The 21,902-nt window shown below is 32.2% G+C and overlaps 5 protein-coding genes and 6 pseudogenes across 11 annotated transcripts, besides 3 other annotated features; 8 read left to right on the forward strand and 3 right to left on the reverse strand.

The window, feature by feature from the left end:
• Positions 1-139: 139 nt before the first annotated feature.
• Positions 140-921, forward strand: TVAGG3_1060360 (ribonuclease inhibitor domain-containing protein; the record flags this gene model as incomplete). Its single annotated transcript, XM_001299684.2, has 1 exon — positions 140-871. The coding sequence occupies one exon, from the start codon at positions 140-142 to the stop codon at positions 869-871; it is 732 nt and encodes a 243-aa protein (XP_001299685.1).
• A 235-nt stretch (positions 922-1,156) lies between these two features.
• On the forward strand, positions 1,157-2,066 carry TVAGG3_1060370 (RNA polymerase II transcription regulator recruiting protein; the record flags this gene model as incomplete). Its single annotated transcript, XM_001294203.2, has 1 exon — positions 1,424-2,014. One exon carries the CDS (start codon positions 1,424-1,426, stop codon positions 2,012-2,014), a length of 591 nt encoding a protein of 196 aa, XP_001294204.2.
• A 3,838-nt stretch (positions 2,067-5,904) lies between these two features.
• Positions 5,905-8,309: a mobile genetic element.
• Positions 6,718-7,538, forward strand: TVAGG3_1060390 (annotated as a pseudogene). The gene has a single exon. A coding segment is annotated over exon 1 (821 nt).
• A 2,498-nt stretch (positions 8,310-10,807) lies between the features above and the next one.
• Positions 10,808-11,478: a terminal%2Cinverted (terminal inverted repeat of Maverick-1A transposon ID:TVAGG3_1060400).
• Positions 10,808-21,902: part of a mobile genetic element that runs on past the window's edge.
• Positions 12,331-13,139, reverse strand: TVAGG3_1060410 (annotated as a pseudogene). Its single transcript has one exon. A coding segment is annotated over exon 1 (809 nt).
• On the forward strand, positions 13,586-13,988 carry TVAGG3_1060420 (annotated as a pseudogene). The gene has a single exon. A coding segment is annotated over exon 1 (403 nt).
• On the reverse strand, positions 13,991-14,389 carry TVAGG3_1060430 (annotated as a pseudogene). The gene has a single exon. A coding segment is annotated over exon 1 (399 nt).
• TVAGG3_1060440 (uncharacterized protein) lies at positions 14,415-15,029 on the forward strand (the record flags this gene model as incomplete). The annotated part of the gene is made up of 1 exon (XM_051255988.1): positions 14,415-15,029. The coding sequence occupies one exon, from the start codon at positions 14,415-14,417 to the stop codon at positions 15,027-15,029; it is 615 nt and encodes a 204-aa protein (XP_051081562.1).
• On the reverse strand, positions 15,226-15,990 carry TVAGG3_1060450 (uncharacterized protein; the record flags this gene model as incomplete). The annotated part of the gene is made up of 1 exon (XM_051255989.1): positions 15,226-15,990. One exon carries the CDS (start codon positions 15,988-15,990, stop codon positions 15,226-15,228), a length of 765 nt encoding a protein of 254 aa, XP_051081563.1.
• Positions 16,731-18,796, forward strand: TVAGG3_1060460 (annotated as a pseudogene). The gene has a single exon. A coding segment is annotated over exon 1 (2,066 nt).
• Positions 18,816-19,540, forward strand: TVAGG3_1060470 (annotated as a pseudogene). Its single transcript has one exon. A coding segment is annotated over exon 1 (725 nt).
• Positions 20,647-21,585, forward strand: TVAGG3_1060480 (organellar and viral DNA polymerase type B; the record flags this gene model as incomplete). Its single annotated transcript, XM_051255990.1, has 1 exon — positions 20,647-21,585. One exon carries the CDS (start codon positions 20,647-20,649, stop codon positions 21,583-21,585), a length of 939 nt encoding a protein of 312 aa, XP_051081564.1.

A 21,902-nucleotide genomic window follows, 5' to 3' on the forward strand; every position in this document is an offset into this window, starting at 1 on the left:
AAAGTTATACATTGTTGCTTCATATTGATCAATTCCTTTTCAATGACCACATCAACACGAAACGATATATACTTTTGTGCTGCTTTTCCCCAAAAAAAAATTTGTTCCCTTTGTTCGGATAATTTGGTCACCATAAAAAATGAGGAGATCATCATCTGTAAAAAACATTTTCTCTCGAACCCCTTCCACTCATGCATCGCAAATCAAACCGCCACCACGTCGGCCATCACCATATTCTTCATCAGCACTTAATAAATCAGATACTTCTCGTCAAAATATTTATGTAGATAGATTCAACAATTCTACAATCATTTCAAATAAGAATATAAAAACATTTGAAGGAGTCGAAATATATCCCGAAACTAAATCAATTTATGCTCAAAATAACTCAATCAAAAATTTTACTGGCCTCAAAAGCCTTCAACATTTAGAGGCAGTTGATCTTTCAAATAACTGTATCGAAAATTTTGCTGGTTTTCCAGAATTACCTCAACTTAAGTCAATTAATTTGTTAAATAATCCGATCTCAAAAGAGCGCTATTTCAGGGTTGCGTTAGTAATTTTGTGTGGGTCCACTTTACGTACTATCAATGGAGAGCGTATTAGCCCCTCAGATAGAAAACTTGCTGCTGCATATTTGAAAGAAACACATATTTTAATACGACATGGTTGGAATGTCACATTTCCGCCTCCTTCAAAAGACTGTTTTCAAAATATTAAAAAATCATTGATTTCTCATGAAGAGCCGAAGCAAACCTCTCCTTCTAAGCCATCTCTACGTTTACACTCAATGTCAGATTCATTCATGCGACGCATCAAAGATCAGGAGACCGAAAAGAAGCGATTACAATCACTGCTCGGCAAAAAATAACTTTTTTTTTAAAAATTTCTATTGTTTCGCTTGCTAAAATGTAACATTATATTTTATCTTTCATTTTAAATAACGAAATTTTTCCCCTAAATCCATTTGGAATAAAAATGAGAAAAATTGCACTGTTTTTATTCTCAATCAAGTCATGAATTGTACTACCATCAAACAGAAATTCTTTTGATTGAATAACCTTTGCTGTACCGATAATTCCTTATTTTTAAATAGTATTTATCAAATGTAATTTAGAAACTTTATTCTCGAATTGATGTAAGGGGATGAGAAGTTTGACAATTAGCATTGATAAGAGCGCCAATTGCTTGTAAAAAAATTCGTGTATTTCTTTGGAAGAACAATAGTGCTGAAAAGATTCTAGTGTCACTTTTCAAATGAATGCCTAAATTTTAAATTATTTCAAAAATTGCAATTTTGATGTATGCGCATTGATTAGGTTTATGGGTATTTGGCGCCAATTTTTAATCACATTTGAATGGTTTATTTCATAACCGCCAAATTTGAAAACAGTAGCCGATTATTTTTGTATCCTTTCCTTAAATGAGTAACGAAGCAACAAACCCAAACATACCTATTATTCACGATGAACATAATCTGATTGTTTTAGACCCGGCGCAACAAGCACCTCTTACAGATATTGCTCAATCTATGGAGCTTGAACCACCCACAACACCAAATGAAGCTAGAACAAAGCGCCATTTTACATACGAAGAAGACCAGCAAATCAGACAGCTAGTTGAACAGCATGGTACTGGACAGTGGACTCTTATTGCAAGCCAATTGCAAAATAGAAGCGCTCGCCAAGTCAGAGATAGATGGCGGTGTTATCTCGATCCTAATGTCCAGAAGAAAGAATGGACTCTTGAAGAAGATCAACTGCTCCTGCAATTGTATCAGTCTGTTGGGAGATTATGGTCTCAACTTGTTAAGTTTTTCCCAGGAAGGACAGATGTTGATCTCAAAAACCATTGGAACAAACTTCAAAGACATGCTAAGAAAATACAGCCGAATCAGCTCGATGTTGCAGAGCTTTCACTTAAAGTACCAGACCAAAATATCACTGTTAACGATATGTCTCAAGTCATGGGACAAGAAAATGAAGCGAAGCCGGAGCCAGAAAATCAACAATAATTTTATTTATTTTTTAGTTTAATGTATTTTAAAATTTGATTATATTTTTCCATTTTTAATGAAATATTTTAAGATAAGATAAGCAAGCAAATCATATCTACAATTTTAGTAGTATATGATGCGGGTTGTGTGACTTTTTTTGTAATCGTAAGAATTCTCACATAATTGAATGATTTTTGAACATACTTCCGAATAGCAGATTTTAAAAATTTATGAATAATTTATAAAAAGTTTTTATTCCTACAATTCCTATATTACCACAATAAACTCTCAGAATAAAAACATTATATATTTTCTTCATACTTTTAAAAATTATTTAATTATTCAAAAAATTATTTCCATCCTTAATTATTCAAAAAAAATTGACAAAGTGTTATTTATCAATAAAAATTATTTCTTATACAATATATTATTTTTTTAAATTTTTAAGTAAGATTTTTCATTCTGGATTGAAATTTAAGGGATATTTAAATTCTAAATCGGTAGAAAGATTCTATTTTTTGCATAGATTCCAAATATGGTGTCAAATTTTAAAAAAATTTTGAATTCAATGAGTTATATCAAAAATAAAATTCTTGATTAGAGTAAAAAAATTTAAATAATTTATTTAAATATTTTCTTCTGACATTTTTGAATAATTTATTTTTTTAATTCGTAAGAAAATGAGTGGATCAAGATTCGTAACCGTCAATCAATTAATGGATGCTCTTTCACCAATTCTTGAAAATGTTAAACAAGTAGATGTTTATTTCGATGATTATGTAGAAAGTATATATTATAAAGGTAAGTTTAATATTAAACCTATTGCTTTTGCATTTGATAATAAATTAATTGAAAATGCAAAAATTTGGGAATTAATTCCAGATATTGAATATATAACGAAATATAATATAAATGGTTCAAACGAATTCCAACCACAAAAGTTCTTTGTAAATTAATGATCAAAACTGAGGAAAAATTTATGAATTTACATATCATCCAAATAAAGTTTCAGAACTAGAAAATGAAAAACTTCAGAAAAAATTAAACGATAGACTTTCAAATGATCGTATTGAAAAAATAAATAAACTAGCAGAAGTTGCATTTAATAATGAAATATTTGATGAATATAACCTTGAACTCAGTGATGGGCTTTAAGGACCCGGGCTCAACGAGTCATGATTTATGAAATCAATAATTTGATTTATTCGCTCTTCAATAATTTCTATTCTTTTTGTTAAATCATCTATTTTCATTAATGAGGTGATTCGTGATTGAGGAATAGATTTCAAACTAACCACTCCTTTTATTTTTGAAATTTTGAATCCATCAACTTTAAACATTTTATTCAATTTACACGTTGTCAATTCTTCAAATAATTTTTTATTATTAGCATAATAGTCATTAAATTCTTCAACAGATGAAAAAATTTTTATTTCAGTAATTGGTTTAACAACGTTTATTTTTTGTTGAACATTTTCACTTTCATTTATTTCTTCCTCCTCTGTTTCATTTATTTTTAAAATTGGTTTCATTTATCATTAAATAAAAATTAGAATATAAGTGATGAAATATATTTTTTTTAATATTAAATCAGAAATGGCGCAGGATTCTTTAAAAAATTATGGGATGGAATTAAGAAAGCTGCAGGTTGGGTTCATAAAAATATTATTAAACCCGTTGCAAACTTTTTGGCACCAGTAGCGAAAACGGCAGGAACTATCATAGGTGGAGTATTAGGTACTAAAGCAGGTAATCCGGCATGGGAGCACAAGCAGGTAACGCAATTGGTGGAATTGCTGAAGGAATACTTAATAAAATAGGAGGTAGATAGTGGAAAAATAAATATTTTTTTATCTTAGTATCGGTTAGTCTTTGATAAACTTTTTCTCCTTTATTTAATATTCTCTTATTGGGGCAGCTTTTGGTGTTATTGATTCAGCAACGTCACTAATTGCTTCTTTATTCTTAAATATCCAATTTGCTCCTTTTTCATGTTTCCCAAACTTTATGCGCTCCTCTTTTTACTTTATCCCACAGTTTCTTAAATATCCTGCAGCCATAGTTGATTATTTCATTAAAATTAAAAATTCATTTTCATCTTTTAATTTTGATTTTTTATTTATTAATAAATGACGACTAACTATTTGGTGCCAAACACTAAACCGATTAATGGAAATGTGTTTCATTCATTCGAAAAGATAAATGAAATATTCGCAAAGAATGACGGTAGAAGATATTATAGAGAACTTGAAAGTTCATGCTATGACTCTGATGCTCCATATTTTGATGATAAACAAACTCATTTAAGAATTACAAATCCGGCTCATGATGTGAACCAATTAGGTGACACATATATTAAACGCAAAGTTAAAGCAACTCTAGTTTCAAATAAAGCTTTCACATGTGATGCCGCTTTTAAATGCATGCGTTTATTCGTTGGTTACAAATCATCAAATCAAAGCTTTAAACAATTAGAAGTAGAAACCGAAAGAGGTGATGCCGGTTATCTTCAGATGGATTGCGCCCGTGAATCTTTCGCATTTGCAACATATAAACCAAAATCAGAAAGGAAAGTTAAAAAGTTTGTTCATTCGTTATATAATAATGTTCAAAAATATGATAACTCAGTATGTGGTAAATATATTGACCCTTCAGAAGTTTTCAAGAAAGCAAATGAAGAAGTTGATGTCACTTTTGATATGATTATTCCGGTAAATGATTTGTTAGCATTTCAGGCGTTCGATGATTATCCTAAATCATTTGGTGATATCATTCTTAAATATTATGTTTTCAGGGATACTTTAGTATTTTGTCAGGTTGACCCGTTAAGAGTTGCTGATTTACAAAATTACGTTTATGAAAAGATAACTGATGAAAATTATGAAAAGATTATGAATCATGTTTATAAATATGATCGCAAATTCCAACAAATCGGACTTCCTGCCAAATTAATTACAAGCTTAGCCGCTACATCTGCTGACGCAACAGTTGATGACGTTATTATTTCATGCACAAAGATGGAAGTTTTAGAGGATAAATGCATTACACCAGGATACGGTTTAATTGAAGAATCAGTTAAAGCAATACCACGTTTATTCAGTAAGGAAGATCCATTCATGATTCCAGCTCAACATATTGACGTTCGTTCACTAAATGGAGGTTGCATCACTCCTGAAGGTATTAGCTCAGATTTCTCATACGCTCTTCATAATGTTACAGATGTTGTGTTAACATTTCCGAAGAATGCAATGCAAAGAACAGTTTTAGAAAATCCAATGCTTCGAGGTCTTCAGGTCACTATAGATTCCAGAAACTTCCCCGATCAAGCGATGACCACAGTGGGTGACATATTCTTTACACGTATGCTTCAAGCTTCTGATTTAGATGGAGTGAATGAATGCACAGAAGAATACGAGGACTCATTAACTAGACCACTGAATGATGATGATGGCACGCCATTAGCTAGAACATGGAAAGACCAAACTTCATTCTTATGCACTATTCCAGTTCAACGTGATGGAGCGGGTATATTCTTTGATGGATTAGAAACTTTCAACTCACAAGTTACAGTACAAGTGAAAGCTTATCCAATCATTCAGGGTGAAAATGACACTTACTGTTCAAAGGTGACAAATCCTCCTCAGGTTTGGTTTACTAGGACTACATATTGGACATGGACACCGGATGAAGGTTTGAAATATCATCCAACAGGTACACCACCACAGTATAGAAGTTCATATGATGAAATATTGATGAATAGAAATGTTTAAAATTATAAATTTATTTTTGATTAAATGGATTTAAATTCTGAAGAATTAACAGATGTATATAATACCTACATAGATGATATGATTAATGAAGCATTGAGTGATAATAGAAATGCTCTATCTAAGGAAAAATTAATGAAAATTCCATATTCTGAATGTTACTTAAATTCAATCACTGCAGCAATTGGTAAACAGAATAAAGGTAAAACATTAACGATATTAAACAGATTATTTATTGCTAACACTTCCCCCTATTCACATGTGTTAATTTATATCAACCGTTCAGGTTCACCTTCAGATGATACATTTGAATCTTTAAAGCATTTAATCAAAATTCCAATTATTTATTTATCACAAGAAGAAGCAGAAGATTATTTAAAAAACTTTTTAATGTATAAAGAATTATATAATACAATCAAGAAGCAAGGATTAGAGGATAAAATTATTGATAAACAAAGGGATGAATTATTTGAAACACTTTCTATTTCAAATTTTGATAAAGAATTTTTGCATTCACTTAATTCTAGATGATGCCGTGAAATCAAAACTAATAACTAATGAGAAATCATATTTTAATCAGTTATTAACTCAATGTCGACATATTCAATGTTCATTCTTTATGGCTGTTCAATACTTTAAAGCATTAAGCACAAACATTAAATCAAACCTGTCCACCCTTTTCATTTTCAGTGGTTTTAGTCGTCAACAGTTGAACGTTATGCTTTATCAAGTGAATTTACCAATGAGCATTAATGAACTTTACACACAATATCAACAATTAGGAGAACATGGAAAAATAATAGTTGATTTAAATAAAGGTTCCATTAAATTCGAATAACTTTTTTATAATTAATTTTTATTTTTTATTTATAATTAAACATGACAGAAATTGCAAATCTTCTACAGGTTCCATTAAAACAAGGGACAAACAAAAAGGGTGCATATAATAGAACTATGAAAGTTCCAGACGGAATGAAAGAATTAGTCCACATTGTTGCCGGTCTTCAAAAGGATGTTAAACAAATGAGAAACGTTTTAACATTACCAGAAGCTCAAGCATATGCCAAACGTCATGGACCAAATTGGGAAGCACATGAAGCAGACATTACAGGACCAAATGGAAAGCCTGATGGAATAAATGAAGTCTTTGTTACTGATGGTCAAGGAAATATTAAAGTCATAAATGGGTATAAATTAACAATGACGGATTATCCTAAACGTAAAGCATATAATGAACGTTATCCTATGAATTTGATGTAAATGGAAAAGCTGTTAAACAACATATCGGAGACAGTAAAGATGGACCAATTCTTTCATACCGTCATAATCCATATTCTTATTTCAATGAAGAATTAAACGCTATTGAAGAAGGACCAAACGGATTACCTCAATATGTTAATCAGTTTGATGGTCAATATGCAAATTTGAGACCTGAAATTCCAGCTAAGAAATTCTTTAAAGTTGCTTTATTCGATCCACTGTTCAATGAACAGAAAGAAGCAATGAAAGCAGAATTTAAACCAATTCAAGTGGCAAGAATTTCTTCATCTTCACTTTCAGAAGCGTTCAAGGAATTGATAAAGAAACCACTTTTTCTCAACAAGGTTATAACTTTGATTTAATTAAAGAAAGTGATAGACGTAAATTAGAAAAATCAGATGGTTTTGAATGCATGTAATGAAATGATTAAAGATATTGTAAATGATAAAATAAGACTGGAAGAAACTCAAATCATTATCAATAACATAATTGGTGCAGTTACAAAGAAAGTATAAGCAAACAAGGATGAACCTTGGGATATTACCGTAACAACTAAATAAAACTTTAAATATATTTTTCTTTTTTTTATTCAATTATAAATGAGAAGACGTTTCACAAGTCAAAAGAACACAAACGCAAAAGCAGAGATTACGGTTGGTTATAACGTAAATGATGATAAATCACGAATTATTCAAAATGTTAAAGTTAATGTTAGTCCTGAATTAACAAGGTCAGCAACACAGTCCAATTTATTAACTCGTGACTTACCAAAGAAAGAGGAGGAGCAAAATAAAGAAGATGAAGACCCAATCATTTTATCTGAACCCGGTAAAGAACCCGTTGAAATCCCCACATATCCAACATACTCCCCACCTCTTTCATCAAACATCGAGAACCCAGGAATCTACGATTCCAGTCACAATGCGCCATATAAAGTAGACATTAATTCTGAATTAATGAAAATTTACCGTGATATAATAATTAATAATTATGATTCAATAATAAATTTAATTGACCAATCTGGTTTAATTATTTTACCTTATGAATCATTAATTCACATTATCGCCATTCTTTGTGATGTTCAAGATTCAGACGTTAAGATTCAATTTTTCATAGATGATGAGGTTTCATGCTGCGGAACAGTTGCAAAAATAAATCCTATAAAGGATATTAGCACAATTAAGATATCAAAGAACGGAGCAACAACTGAACTACATTTAACTTATAATAACATATACAATAAAATAGTTGATGAATATAAAATATCACTTGAAAAATTCTTTGTTAAGGCTATTTAATATTCAAGCATTAACATTATCGAATAATAACCTTTGAATCATAATCAATAATAATTGACCTTTCACCAGTTTCTATCGTTTGTTTTATTTCTTTTTGTTCCCCACTATCCGGATCGGTCATTGTAATTGTTTTTGTTATAGTATCAGCTTTATCTTTAACTTCAATCTTTTTTCCATCAGGATATTTAAACCAAAATTCCAAAAATTCGATATTGTCAATCTGTTCATATTTTAATCTATCAATTACATTTTTAATACCATCTGAAAATCTTATGAAATGGTCATTATATGGGTTTGATTGAACTAAATTTGAATGAAGTGAAATATAACCTGTTGATGAATATGACACTGACTCATATTTTCTGAAAACACTAAAATTTATAACATGAATGAATTTCTTATTCGTTGAATTTATGAATTCTTGAGGTAATCTTATTCTAGTTTTATTTATCACTGGAAAATAACGCTTTACCATATTTTTAATCGTAATAAAAATGTCAATTATCAATATTATTTCGAATAATAGTTGTGAATTAAATTTAACAGTTAGCGGAATTTATAATGTTACTCTCGTTTCTGTGAGTGGTAAATTTAATCCCATTCTTTTAGACCCTTCAGATTATATATCATTTATTAAAGATGACCTTGAAAAAACGTATGATATGTATATAAATAATGTGATAGCGAAATGGGATATTAACATGATTTTAAGTTATTTAAATGAATCATTTATCGTATGGTATGAAGAAAATTTTAAATCAAAACCGGATAAACTTTTTGAACTTGATGAAATAAATAACCTTATTAAATTTCCGCTGAAAATTAAATTTTGTACTCCTCATCTTCGTTCATTGTTGGGAATATTAAATTTTGAAAAAAGATGTTGGGGATGTTTTGTATTCTGACACTGGTTCCAATTTCATTTTAATCAATGTGATAAAGTTAATACCCAATGAGATTTTCACATCAAACATTAGACCTAACTCTTACCCATCAATACAAAACATTTTATCCATCAACTTAAACACATTTTCTTTATCATATCCGTTTCAATTATCCGGGAATTCATTTATTCTTCATTCAAAAGATGTATCAAATATTAAATTTAGAATAACTGACCTATTTGATTGTGATTTAGAATTCATGAATGAAATATTATGGCAATTTCAAATAGAAAAAATAGCTGATGAGATAACAGATTAAATATTTATTTTTAAATCATAATAAATGATTAAACAACAACAACTTAAGGCACAAAACACCCAGGTCCCTCAGACCATTACATACGCCATATATGCATATAATTCAAAGATGGCAGAACAAACGCAAAGGTTGAAATATGGAGATTTGGAGATAGTATTGAAAAATGACCATTTCGAATTCGTTTGCAAAGGTGGTGCAGTGATATCAAATATAAAAGAAATTTTATTTATGAATTCAAAAATTAAAGGAATAACGGATGATATAACATCAATTCCACCAGAAGAACAGAGATATTACGCATTAAATGCATTTCCTAAAGTTTTGAAGATTGGAAGATTTAATTTAAATGAGGAATTCATAGAAGGTTTCCTAAACGACATAATGAAGAAGGCAGATAAGGAATATGTTGATAGTGAATTAAATAAGAAGGCAGATAAAACTTATGTGGATGAAAAAGATAATGAAATATATGAAAAAATTAAAGAAAGGGTTGAATGGTATCATAAATGGACATTGAAGACTTTTAAATTTAAAGCTGATACAGGGTGGGTTTCAGGATGTTTAGATCTTAAAGCAGATAAAACTTATGTTAACGATGAGTTAAATAAGAAGGCAGATAAAACTTATGTTAACGATGAGTTAAATAAGAAGGCAGATAAGGAATATGTTGATAGTGAGTTAAATAAGAAGGCAGATAAAACTTATGTGGATGAAATATACCAAAGTTTGATAGGAACAACAAAAAATATTGAAACTATTGTTGGGGATGTTTCTATCTATGAAGAAAACAAATATTTTAGATGGGAGTTTGTACACTCCTTAAAAAATGGTATACGGTATAAACTCATTCCGAAAAATAACAATGAAATGTATGTAGGCTATATAAAGAATAATGGTACACAAGTTAAAGTTCCATTAGACAACAACTGCTACTTAAACTTATATGGAGACGAACAAAAGAAATATTTAAGAGTTTATGAAATGGCAGGTATGACGTTGGCTGACCCAGCTCCAGCACCATATTATTATGACTATGGAGATGACGACAGAACACCACATGTAGATGAACAAAAACTAACATTATATTTAGATTATTATAGATATAAAAGATATAATGCAATAGAAAAAACGAGAATAGTATATTATTATACAGATGACAGAAATAAATATTATAGTCAAGATTTTACCTACCCTGAAAACATAAGATTATATTATAAAAAATATTCTGACACAAACCAGAAGAAACCTGAAATAGTTACACTATATCTTAAGTTCAAAAGAGAAGTTAGTATACATATCAAGTGTACGGAGGCACTGCGAGCCTCCTTACACCTGATATGTGAATTTGACACTTTACAAAACCGTTAACGTATATTTTACAACACAAACACAAACACCAACTTAACCTTAAATATTTATAAAGCCGCCAACCACTTCACCTTACTACTGTAAAAATAAACGTTCTCACTTACAAAAGTATTGCAACTCTTCCCATTGCTGTGCTTCACACAATAGTTCATATTCTTCAGTATCGCTGCTGTCGCTCCAATCGTCAGAGTCAAAATCACTGTCATAGTTTATACCTGTAAGTTTTGACAAAGCTAATGAAACACGCTTACCGTTTGTATCGTATGCTTGTATAAACTTTCCATTCTTCATTCCTTCATAAACGCTCAAACTAACTTTACCCTTTCTCCCTCGTATCTGATAGAATGTATTTTCACGAGGAACGAAGAACAAATTCTTGAACTCATGACCGTTGTAGTTTGTTATCTCAATAGTTTTCGTCATTTATATAAAAATAAAATAAAAAATAAACTTAAAAATTAATGATATCACCACTCCCACACGTATGAAAACATCCATTTAAATTTAGGGTAGAAGGTTAGATCTAACCTCATTTCTACCCTCATTTCTACCCTGTTGAATTCATTGCTTTATAACTCTCTTCCTTGGTTTCTTTTTAGTTGCTTTCTTCACGTCTGTCTCCAACTTGACTGTCTTTCTTCTTCGGCCGTAATGATACCAGTTACTTCCACCAGTCAATGGGTCAAATGGTCTTTCGTAAGGGTTTCCATACATTCCATAAGGTCCGTATGGATAAACTACTGGTGGAGAAGAAACATTTTCTTTAGTTCCATCGACTCTATTTAAATGCATTGTTTCACCTTTCATCTGGTCATTAAAGTCTTTTGCGTGTTTTGCAAACTCATCGTCCTTTCCTAAAGCATTTTCTGACTCAGTCGCAACCAAATTGGATGCTTTATTTATGAGCCCTATTTTATTTAATCTTAACTTCTTTGCAACCCAGCCTCCAATCTTCCCTTTATTTGCATCTAATGTCTTTGAAACTCTTCCTCCACTCATTTTATTTACTGCGTCATAAGCTCCAAGTGCTTTTGCTCCAAATGCTAATGCTTTTGTTCCCATTGCGCCTAAAGCTGCCCAAGCTACCATTTACACCATATTAAAATCATCTCTCTTCAATATTATCTCATAAAAGTTCTCGTTACTGGAGAAAGTCAATGAAACATAAGCGTTCTCACGGGCTTCGCCCTCACCGCTTTGCGGTCTATCTAACTTCTTTCTTATATCATCTATACGCTTCAAAATGTCTGAACAATTGCTAACATCTTCTACAACAGTTATTTCATCATGAATGACCTTCAAGAACAAGCTCATTTAATATGCTATTAAAATCATCTCAATAATGAGTCCATCCTTTCCATCTTTAGGTAGCACAACATCTTTCATTGAAGAAGGTTCGACAAGTCTTATGTTAAACTTACTGACAAAGTTTGTTATACTATAATGCTTTGGCGGCGAATACATATAGTTTGAAAGACATAATATAGATTCTTCAGCAAATTCACTTATACTGGATTTTATAACAATGTTCTCACGAGACCAAACGCCACCAATTGACAATCTTGTAAGCAATCCTGCTGAACCTTCAACTGTAAACGTCGATGGTAACATTCCACGAAGGTCATCTATTGACATCGTTGAGTCACTGTATTTAAATATTTTCTTAAAGCAATCGTCATTATCTAACCATGCAATAGCTTTGAAGTTTTCATTCGAATATACATCTGCTTCATTAAATGTAAAACCTGACTTCTTTGCAGAGACGACTTTAAAATCTATTGAGTTTGTTTCAAAATTATATGCTATGGTAACTTCTGAAGGTAATGGATGTCCTTCCGCAGTCAGTTGTTCTCTCACTACCATTTGAAGCTTTGTGTTAAAAACTTTCATGTCATCTCCCGTATCTAAGTTCACATACACAGCAACAGGGAAACTATCTTGCTTCTTTGTTTCATCATTATATCTCAAAACATTAAAGTTCTTCAATAATATTGTTCTTCCTGCTGGAATACTTCGAACCTGTCTGATTTCAATAGCTTTCTCACCTCCTACATACTCTACCCAGTGCCTTGGATATTCATAAGTATACTGACTTTCTTGAATTTTGGTTGGTTTCATCATAACGTGTTCATAGTATATCTTTATACTCTTGTCAGTTAGACTCGGTGCTATGTTCTGAATATTTCTGACTTGCATTTTTAATGGAGATAAAATGAAGCATTTAATACATGACGTAGATGAAGACATGAATGAAACTACAGACAAACTTAACTCTTCTCTCATTCTTCCTTTCAGTAAGGACTATGAGTTCTGTTCAAATGGTGTTTATTTCTATTGTGGAAAGATGGGTTCAGGTAAGACATTTAACCTCATTCGTCATATACTCATAACAGAGCGTTTAGGAAACGACTCTTACTATGACCAAATCATTATATCAGCAACTTCAGACTCTATGGATTCAACAGCGAAAACATTTATGTCAAAGTTCAAGCCTCTGTCGTTAAAGTTTCAGACAGTGAACTCATTGAATTTCTTCAACGTTACATTCGACGTAAGAGGAAATATTATGCCATTGTTGAATTTATACAGTCAGGAATGCAAAAGACTTCAGAAGAGATGGAAAGAATTATTGACAAACACCACTTACGTCAATACTCAGGAGTTTACGATATGAAACGACTGACAAACTACATTCTATCAAAACTTTCAAAATACCCCTTCAAAAAGTATCCTTCAAACACTCTGCTCGTTTGTGACGACTTCGCCGGAAAAGGTTTAGTGTCAAAGCCTGACTCACCATTAGCTAACATCATTACTAAAGTCAGACATTACCATTTAACTGTAGCAATACTTATGCAAACATGGCGTTTTCTTGCTTTAAACATAAAACGTCTCATAACTGACTTCGTTATCTTTCAAGGTTTCTCACGTTATGATATTGAACTCATTTGGAAACAGTCAGGTATAACATTACCTTTTGAAGAAATTTGGGAAGCATATAAGTCTCTCATCTCTCCTCGTTCATACCTTGAGATTCATATCATGACTAATACCATTAAAGTCAAAAATATTCCATGGGAACGACCAACATTGTTTTAAAGTTTAACCTTCAATTGACTGATGGTAAACAAATTCCATGCATCTCTGTCGCCATTTCTGTTAATATTTTTGCTGTCATTCATATCATCCACTTCTCCATCCGTTAGCTTTTGAGGATATGTGTTAGAATAGCTGTTCTTAAATGAAGGCTTCTCTCCCTTGAGAGCATAAACTCTATAACTTTCTGCATACTTTATGTTTGAACCTCCTGAGCCATCATTGACATAAATTTTTATAGGCTTCCACCCTTTGTTCATGTTCCTGCTTCTTCCCTTAGCTCTTTTGTTCAGTAGTTCTACATCTTTATACACAGCACCTGTCTCAGTGAATTCAACAATATTTTCATTCGTTAGCTTTACATTCAAACCCTTGTCGAGTATATTGTTCATTTCATACATATAAAAGGTTTTTATTCTATATGAAATGAGAAGCAAATCCATCTTAGCTGGTGCCGTTAATGTTCCAATTGAACCAACATCAAATGTTGACTCACGAACGACAAACAATATTGTCATAAAGAACTATAGTTCAGAGTGTTTGAAAGAAAAAGAACCAGAGCTGAAATCCGTGAATTTAAACACAGCTTCAAACGCTAACGCTACATCAGATGTTAAGTTAGAGTATCCACCACTGGACCAAATTCTTTCAAGAGAAGCCAACGACAATCCTTACACAAATGTTCAAACAAATCCTTCAGATAACGTAGACCATTACCTTCTTCAGTTATACCAAACAATTTTACTCAAAGACGATAAGAAGCTTTTGACAAATCTTATAAGTAAGAACCAAATAATTCTAACAAAGGAGGACCTTGAAAATGTTATCTCACGAATAACAGGGAAACAATGTGTCATTGACTATCTCGACCCTGAAATCGAATGCTGTGGTCAAACGCCACCATTCATGAAAATAGGTAACATCCGCATCATTGAAACACCAGGAACTACAGGAGTTGAGTTTAAGTATAAATATTCGAACGAGTATACAAAACTTTCAACAGAATATAAACTTTGCTTGAAATATGTTTTAGTAAATTAAAGCAATTTGTAATATCTATCCAAAACTTCTTCAACAGTATCGAACTCATCTTCATAATGCAAACCTAATCTTATTGACTTGGTGCAGTTTTCACTAACACAATATTTTTCTGTTCTCTTGACTGACATAACTAACTCATTTGTTTCATCAAACAGCAACAACCAAAGTTCATGACCTAATACATAACATTCATACTTTATATTTTTAGCTCTGAGTTCTCTTGTAAGCTGTTGCATTTAATATTTTCTAAAAAGTCAACTTCAACAGTCATTCGCACTGGTGCCTTCAGTTCTACAGGCTCTCCTTGAAAGTCAACAAGTCTGAATTGCATGTCTTTCAAATTATGAGGACTAATGCGAACCCATTTACCTAAATGAGTTGCTATGACAGGAACGTTTGGAATGAACATTGAATTTACTTCATAACAGAAAGATTTATACTCTACTGAACCTTTACTATTAACTCCTGAAATGCCTGTGACATTAGCTATTTTAGACTCAATGTATAAACAATTGCCATAACATACGTATGGAACAGATTTCATCTCAATCGTTTTGTCAACACTTTTCAAAGGAAATGTCATATGGTATGCTCCTAAAAGAAGTTGAACTCTATGACTCATTCGTGTTATCTTGAACTCTTTCTTGCTACTGAACTTCAATGTTCCCTCAGAAGAGAGTTCGACATCTATGTTGTCAATAGTTTCTTCATTTATGAGAGTATCTATGACTCCAGCAATTTTATCTATTCTATACTCTGCTCTGTTAGGAAATGTTATAAAACTTCTTTTGTCATCTATTTCAATCTCTATGAAATCTGTTTCATCTGTTATGACAAAAGTTGCGATAGTATTGAAGTCAACAACTCTGAAAGCAAGTGCTTCATTCTGAAGACCTAAGTTTGTTTGTAGCTTTACTGTCCCGTATTCGTTTGGGTCTGTACTTTGCAAATAGAACAACATTTTATTCTCATTAAAATATGACTATTGCTGCATATGCGTATGAAACAAATGAAGCAAGAAGAGCACATGAACTAGTAAACGAAAACTCAACTTTAACCATTGAAGGCAATGATTTAGTCATTGACGATGGAAAAACTAAAAAAGTCATTGATTTCGATACTTTTAACACTTATGACCCATTCATTACAATAAGTAAAGTTCCTATCATAAATGATGGAACGGTGCAATATATAAATTCTACAGTAGATGCCTCATTAGTGAAAGTATTAAATGTTCTCATTGAATTGTTAAAGAGCTTTCGATTTGACGACAACATTAAATGCTTAAAGAATTTAGTCATGAATGAGAAACAAATTCTTGGCGTTGCTGGTAGCAGTAATGATGTACACCTTATGACATTAGAATATTATAACGAACATAAAGATGAACTGAAAGGAGAGAAGGGTGACACCGGACCTCAAGGACCTCAAGGACCACAAGGAATACAAGGAATACAAGGAATACAAGGACCTCAAGGCGAGAACGGTTTGGATGGTGTAGATGGAAAGGATGGAAAAACTGCTAAATCATGGATATGGAACCTTATAAATACTGGTTTAACAGCTGCTTCATATGGAGTTCTTCAATACCAAATCGGAAAGATATGGGCGGTACTTGGTGAAGAAGTTTTAAATGACGTTAAAAATGCTTTGAACTTCATTTCAAATGGTTCGGATACTATTAAAACTTTATCTGGTTGGATGCAAGAAACAAGGAGTCAAATAGATACTGTAAGACGTATAGCAAACAATGCACGTACGGGATTGGATACTTTACGACAAGCACAAAATACACTAAAGGAAGCAAATGATATTCTTGGCTCAGTATCAGACATGCATGAAGATTGGCTTAAAGGTATTGACAAATCTTTAAAAAATCACAGTCAGTCTATTGCTGACTACAAGAAAAGTATAGATTTTTTACATAGTGCTATGGACGTACATGATGGAAGCATAAGGAACTTACTTAATGCTAACAATAACTTACCAGGAACTATTAAAGCATTTATAAAGTCCTTTGTAAAACCCGGTGCTCTAACATTTAGGTCTTTGAGAGCAAGAGCATTGAAGTCAAGAGATGCAGAAACTCCAACAGAACCTACAGAAGGAACTGAAACAACAGAAACTCCAAAGAACCACCAAAACCAACAGCTAATGAAATATTGTTCGAATATTTTCCAAGGTACTCTGTTCTCATTGCATACATTCAAGAAATACTTAAGAAAGCAGACTTGACTTTAGGAGATGATGAAAGTTCTGTATATCTTTCGTTCCAGTTTCAAATAGCAGAACTTTTGAGACAGATATGCTTAATGTATGACAACATCTCTGATTTCACAAGATATGATGACGACCATGACCCCGAACACGGTGAAGAAGAAGTTTTACAAACATCCATTAAGACAGGAAAGGTTTTAACACAAAGTCTCATTATTGACACCAAAGATGGCGAAGTGGACGTTCTTCAAGAGCTGAAGAAAAATACTTCTTCGGGAGGTGGTGGTAGGCATGAACTTGAAATAAATGAGATAGAAGAGAAATTAGCCGAAAAAGCAGATAAAGAACATAAACACAATATCTCCGATATAAATGAACTTCAAGCTACATTAAATAGTAAAGCTGACAAAAATCATACACATAAATCCTTCACTACTGTTAGAGCAGACGATGTAATATTGAACTTTGACCTTGGTTCAAGTGCACCTTTAGAGAATCCGAGTACAAGCGTAAAAGATACTCTTAACAATTTAGATAAGAGTTGCAGGAATATTGAAAGTCATGCCAGAAACTTTGAAGCACATGAACTACCAACAATGTTAGATAAGAAAGCTGACAAAAATCATACACATAAATCCTTCACTACTGTTAGAGCAGACGATGTAATATTGAACTTTGACCTTGGTTCAAGTGCACCTTTAGAGAATCCGAGTACAAGCGTAAAAGATACTCTTAACAATTTAGATAAGAGTTGCAGGAATATTGAAAGTCATGCCAGAAACTTTGAAGCACATGAACTACCCGCAATGTTAGATAAGAAAGCAGACAAAACTTATGTGGATGCAGAACTAACAAAGAAATTTTCGAAACCAGATACAATGACATTTACAACAGAAATTATAAATGGTGAACCAGCAACTCCATTTGAATTTGTTAGAGGTCTTCAACCAGATACTTTTGAATTTTTCTTGGATAATTCTATTGAACTAACATTACATTATAAAAGTGGAACAAATGCAACATTTCATCCGGGAGATACATTCCAAATGGTATTTAATGACATAAGTTCTTTAGAATATGTTTATAGAGTTATGAGCATATATGATTTAATATATCCTATAGGAGCTGTTTATACGTCTATGAATCCAATAAATCCAAACACTTTATTTGGTGGTAGATGGTATGAAATAGTTGACAGTTTTCCATTCTACACTAATACGCAGTCAATGAAGATGGGAGGTTCAAAGAAAATAGGTATTGAAAACCTTCCTTCACATATGCATAGGTTCAGTGGAAGAACATCTGTGGAAGGAAACCATTCACATTCAATAACAAAAAGAGGTTATACAAATCTTGCAGCGGGTTCGGATAGACAGGGAATGCATAGATATGATATCACAACTGACCCAGTAGATTCAAGCACAGGTATTTTCTGTGGAACCGCAGGAAATCATACACATGTTGTAGCTGGTATTACAGACCCAGCAGGTAATGGAAAAGATTATATGCCTCCTTATATAACAATACACGCTTGGATACGAGTTGGTTAAAATCTTTAACTTTACATAAATGAGCTTGAAAGAAGTATTCGAACAACATCCATGGAGGTCATTTAAAAAATTCAATGAAGCTGCAAAGAGTTGGGGATTTACTAACAGAGCTGAAGTGAAAAGGTTCTTTGACAAAAATGTTGTACATCAAACAAAAATAAACCCTTACGACTACTTTTTACCAATTTACTCCAACGCTCCTGACGCATACCAATTTGACACTCTCATTCAAAGCAGAAAAGGAGGACATAAACCATTCCTCATCTTCATTAATGTTAACACTCGTAAAGCATATGCATATCCAATGAAAAATAAAGGAACTCATGAAGTGTTAAGAGTTTTACAAAAGTTTGTAGCAGAACATAACCCAAGTACTTTAACATCAGACCAAGACAGTGCATACCTCAGCAATGAAATCACAGATTTTCTCATTAAGCATAACATAACTCACTACACTACTGAAGACCATAACCATAACATACTCGGCATCATAAACCGCTTCATAAGGACTCTCAGAGATTTAAACCAAGAGCGAGACTTTATCGAAGAAACAATGAAACATTTTCTCGAAGTATATAATTCCTCAACACATTCTACAACAGGACATACACCAAATTCAATGACACAACAACAAGAAGAAAAGTATATACAAAAGAAACGAAGTCAAACACAAAATATCAGAAATTCAACACAATTTACCCTCATTCCTGGTACAAAAGTTCGTGTAGTCCTTGACGACAAACCGTTGACAAAGAAACGTTTAAGGTTAAGTAGAAACTATTATATCGTAGACTCTACGCAAGGTAATGGATATCTTATAAAAGCTGCTGACGACTCCATTGCATTTTACCCTCGTCATAAATTAGTCGAAAGTAGTAATGGCAAACTTGCTGAAACCATTGACGAAGCAAAGCGAGGAGTGGTTATTGAAATACTTGGCTACAACATAAACGATGACACTTATAAAGTAAGATATGAAGGAGGCGTTGAAGATGTTATACCATCTAAGAACTTGAGAGAGTCAAAGCCAACACATCTGGGACCATTAGAGCGGGAGTATTGGAAAGACAAAAACATGCCAGAAAGAATAAGAAAATTCTTCTAAACTTTTTCGTTGGATGTAAATCAGACATGAATGAGAACAGTCATGATATCATTAATGGTACCATTTATTTTAACATAAAGACGCAAAGCGGCGAGGACGAAGTCCATGACCAAAAATAATGTTTAGGGTAGATGGTTAGATCTAACCTCATTTCTACCCTCATTTCTACCCTCTTGAATTTTCATGAATTTTCCCGAAATAAAAAATAAAGTTAGTTTTATTTTATTTATTTTGTATTTTTTGTATGTAAAGACATGATTTCAGGGATTTTTTTGACGAAGTGTCAATCTTCACTTCGTCAAAAAATAACAGTTATCTAATGAAAAAGTGTCATTTTTTGTATTTTTTGTATGTAAAGACATGATTTCAGGGATTTTTTTGACGAAGTGTCAATCTTCACTTCGTCAAAAAATAACAGTTATCTAATGAAAAAGTGTCATTTTTTTGTATTTGACGAGAATGTCGGGTAGATGGTTAGATCTAACCTCATTTCTAACCTCATTTCTACCCTCTTGAATTTGTCAAGACTTCTTCGTAAATGTTTTGTCAAGACTTCTTCGTAATGAGTGTAAAGGACCCAAAAATATATTTTAGGGTAGATGGTTAGATCTAACCTCATTTCGAACCTCATTTCTACCCTCATTTCTACCCTCATTTCTACCCTCTTGAATTTTCATGAATTTTCCCGAAATAAAAAATAAAGTTAGTTTTATTTTTTTTATTTTTTTTATTTTGTATAAAAGACATGATTTCAACAATCGGCACAACAACAATTCAAACAACAGCACCAAACTCGCTAGTCATGAATCCTACGTCAATGTTAGTAGAAATGAAAAGCTTCATTCCTTCTTCATATACTTTTGAAACAGAAATCCAGAAGATAAAGCAAGAACTTTTAACAAGTAATTTAGACTGTAGTGCGAAAGATGAAACAAATGAACAGTATCTTTATGAAATGCAGGACCTCATCGACCATTTACCCAAACTACCTGAAATCCAACAACAAAAACTCACTATTCCTGAATTCGATGAAATTGAAGTCAAAGCAACTGACTCAGTAGAAATAAAGAAGTTCATACGAAAGGTAAACTATGAGTTTCTAGGATTTCATTGCAACCATAAGGTTATGGACAAAGATTGCGACATGGTATATAAGAACATCTCTGACATATATAAATCTGAAGAATTTAAGACCTACGACAACTTTGTTTCGTTAGTTGCTGAATGTGTATGGCAGATAAGAGATAAAGATAGAAGAGGTAAGGTATGGAACAAACAAATAAGACCCGCTATGTTTGAGATGAAGAGAGCAATTGACGCTTTAGTTGTTTTAGCTGGTTTTATTTCAATGTATAACGCAAAAATGAACCCGCAATGTTCTAAATGTAAAGCAGCAATGAGGAGATATAACTACTCCGTCAAAGAGATAGAACGTATGAGAAACGACTATGCAGACTTAAAGAAAGAAGCAGAAAAACCAGCAGAAGATAAAATGGACATGTTAGCATTTCTGAACAAAAACTATCCAACTGCTGACGATTTCCTATTATCTGATGTCAAGAAGAAATATAAAGAAACTTTCGGCATTGTTAAAACATTCGATGTACTAAAAGAAGAAATAGAAGCTACAAAACTGTTTAAAGTCTCACGAATTCATAACGTTTACCATGTAAAACGCTTATAAAATAACTGGGGTAGAAAAGGGTAGAAATGAGGTTAGATCTAACCTTCTACCCTAAACATTATTTTTGCTGAATTCAGCAACAAAATTCTGAGTAAAATAATTTTTAGGGCATGTGTCAAACCGTTGAGTTTTCACAAAATTTAAAAAATAACGTTTACCATGTAAAACGCTTATAAAATAACTGGGGTAGAAAAGAGGGTAGAAATGAGGTTAGATCTAACCATCTACCCTAAAATATATTTTTGCTGAATTCAGCAACAAAAATCGTGAATTTCCTTAAGACAGAAAAAATAAAGTTAGTTTTATTTTTATTTATT

Source organism: Trichomonas vaginalis, chromosome I (genome assembly GCF_026262505.1).
Source record: "Trichomonas vaginalis G3 chromosome I, whole genome shotgun sequence".
Taxonomy (NCBI): Eukaryota; Parabasalia; order Trichomonadida; family Trichomonadidae; genus Trichomonas; species Trichomonas vaginalis.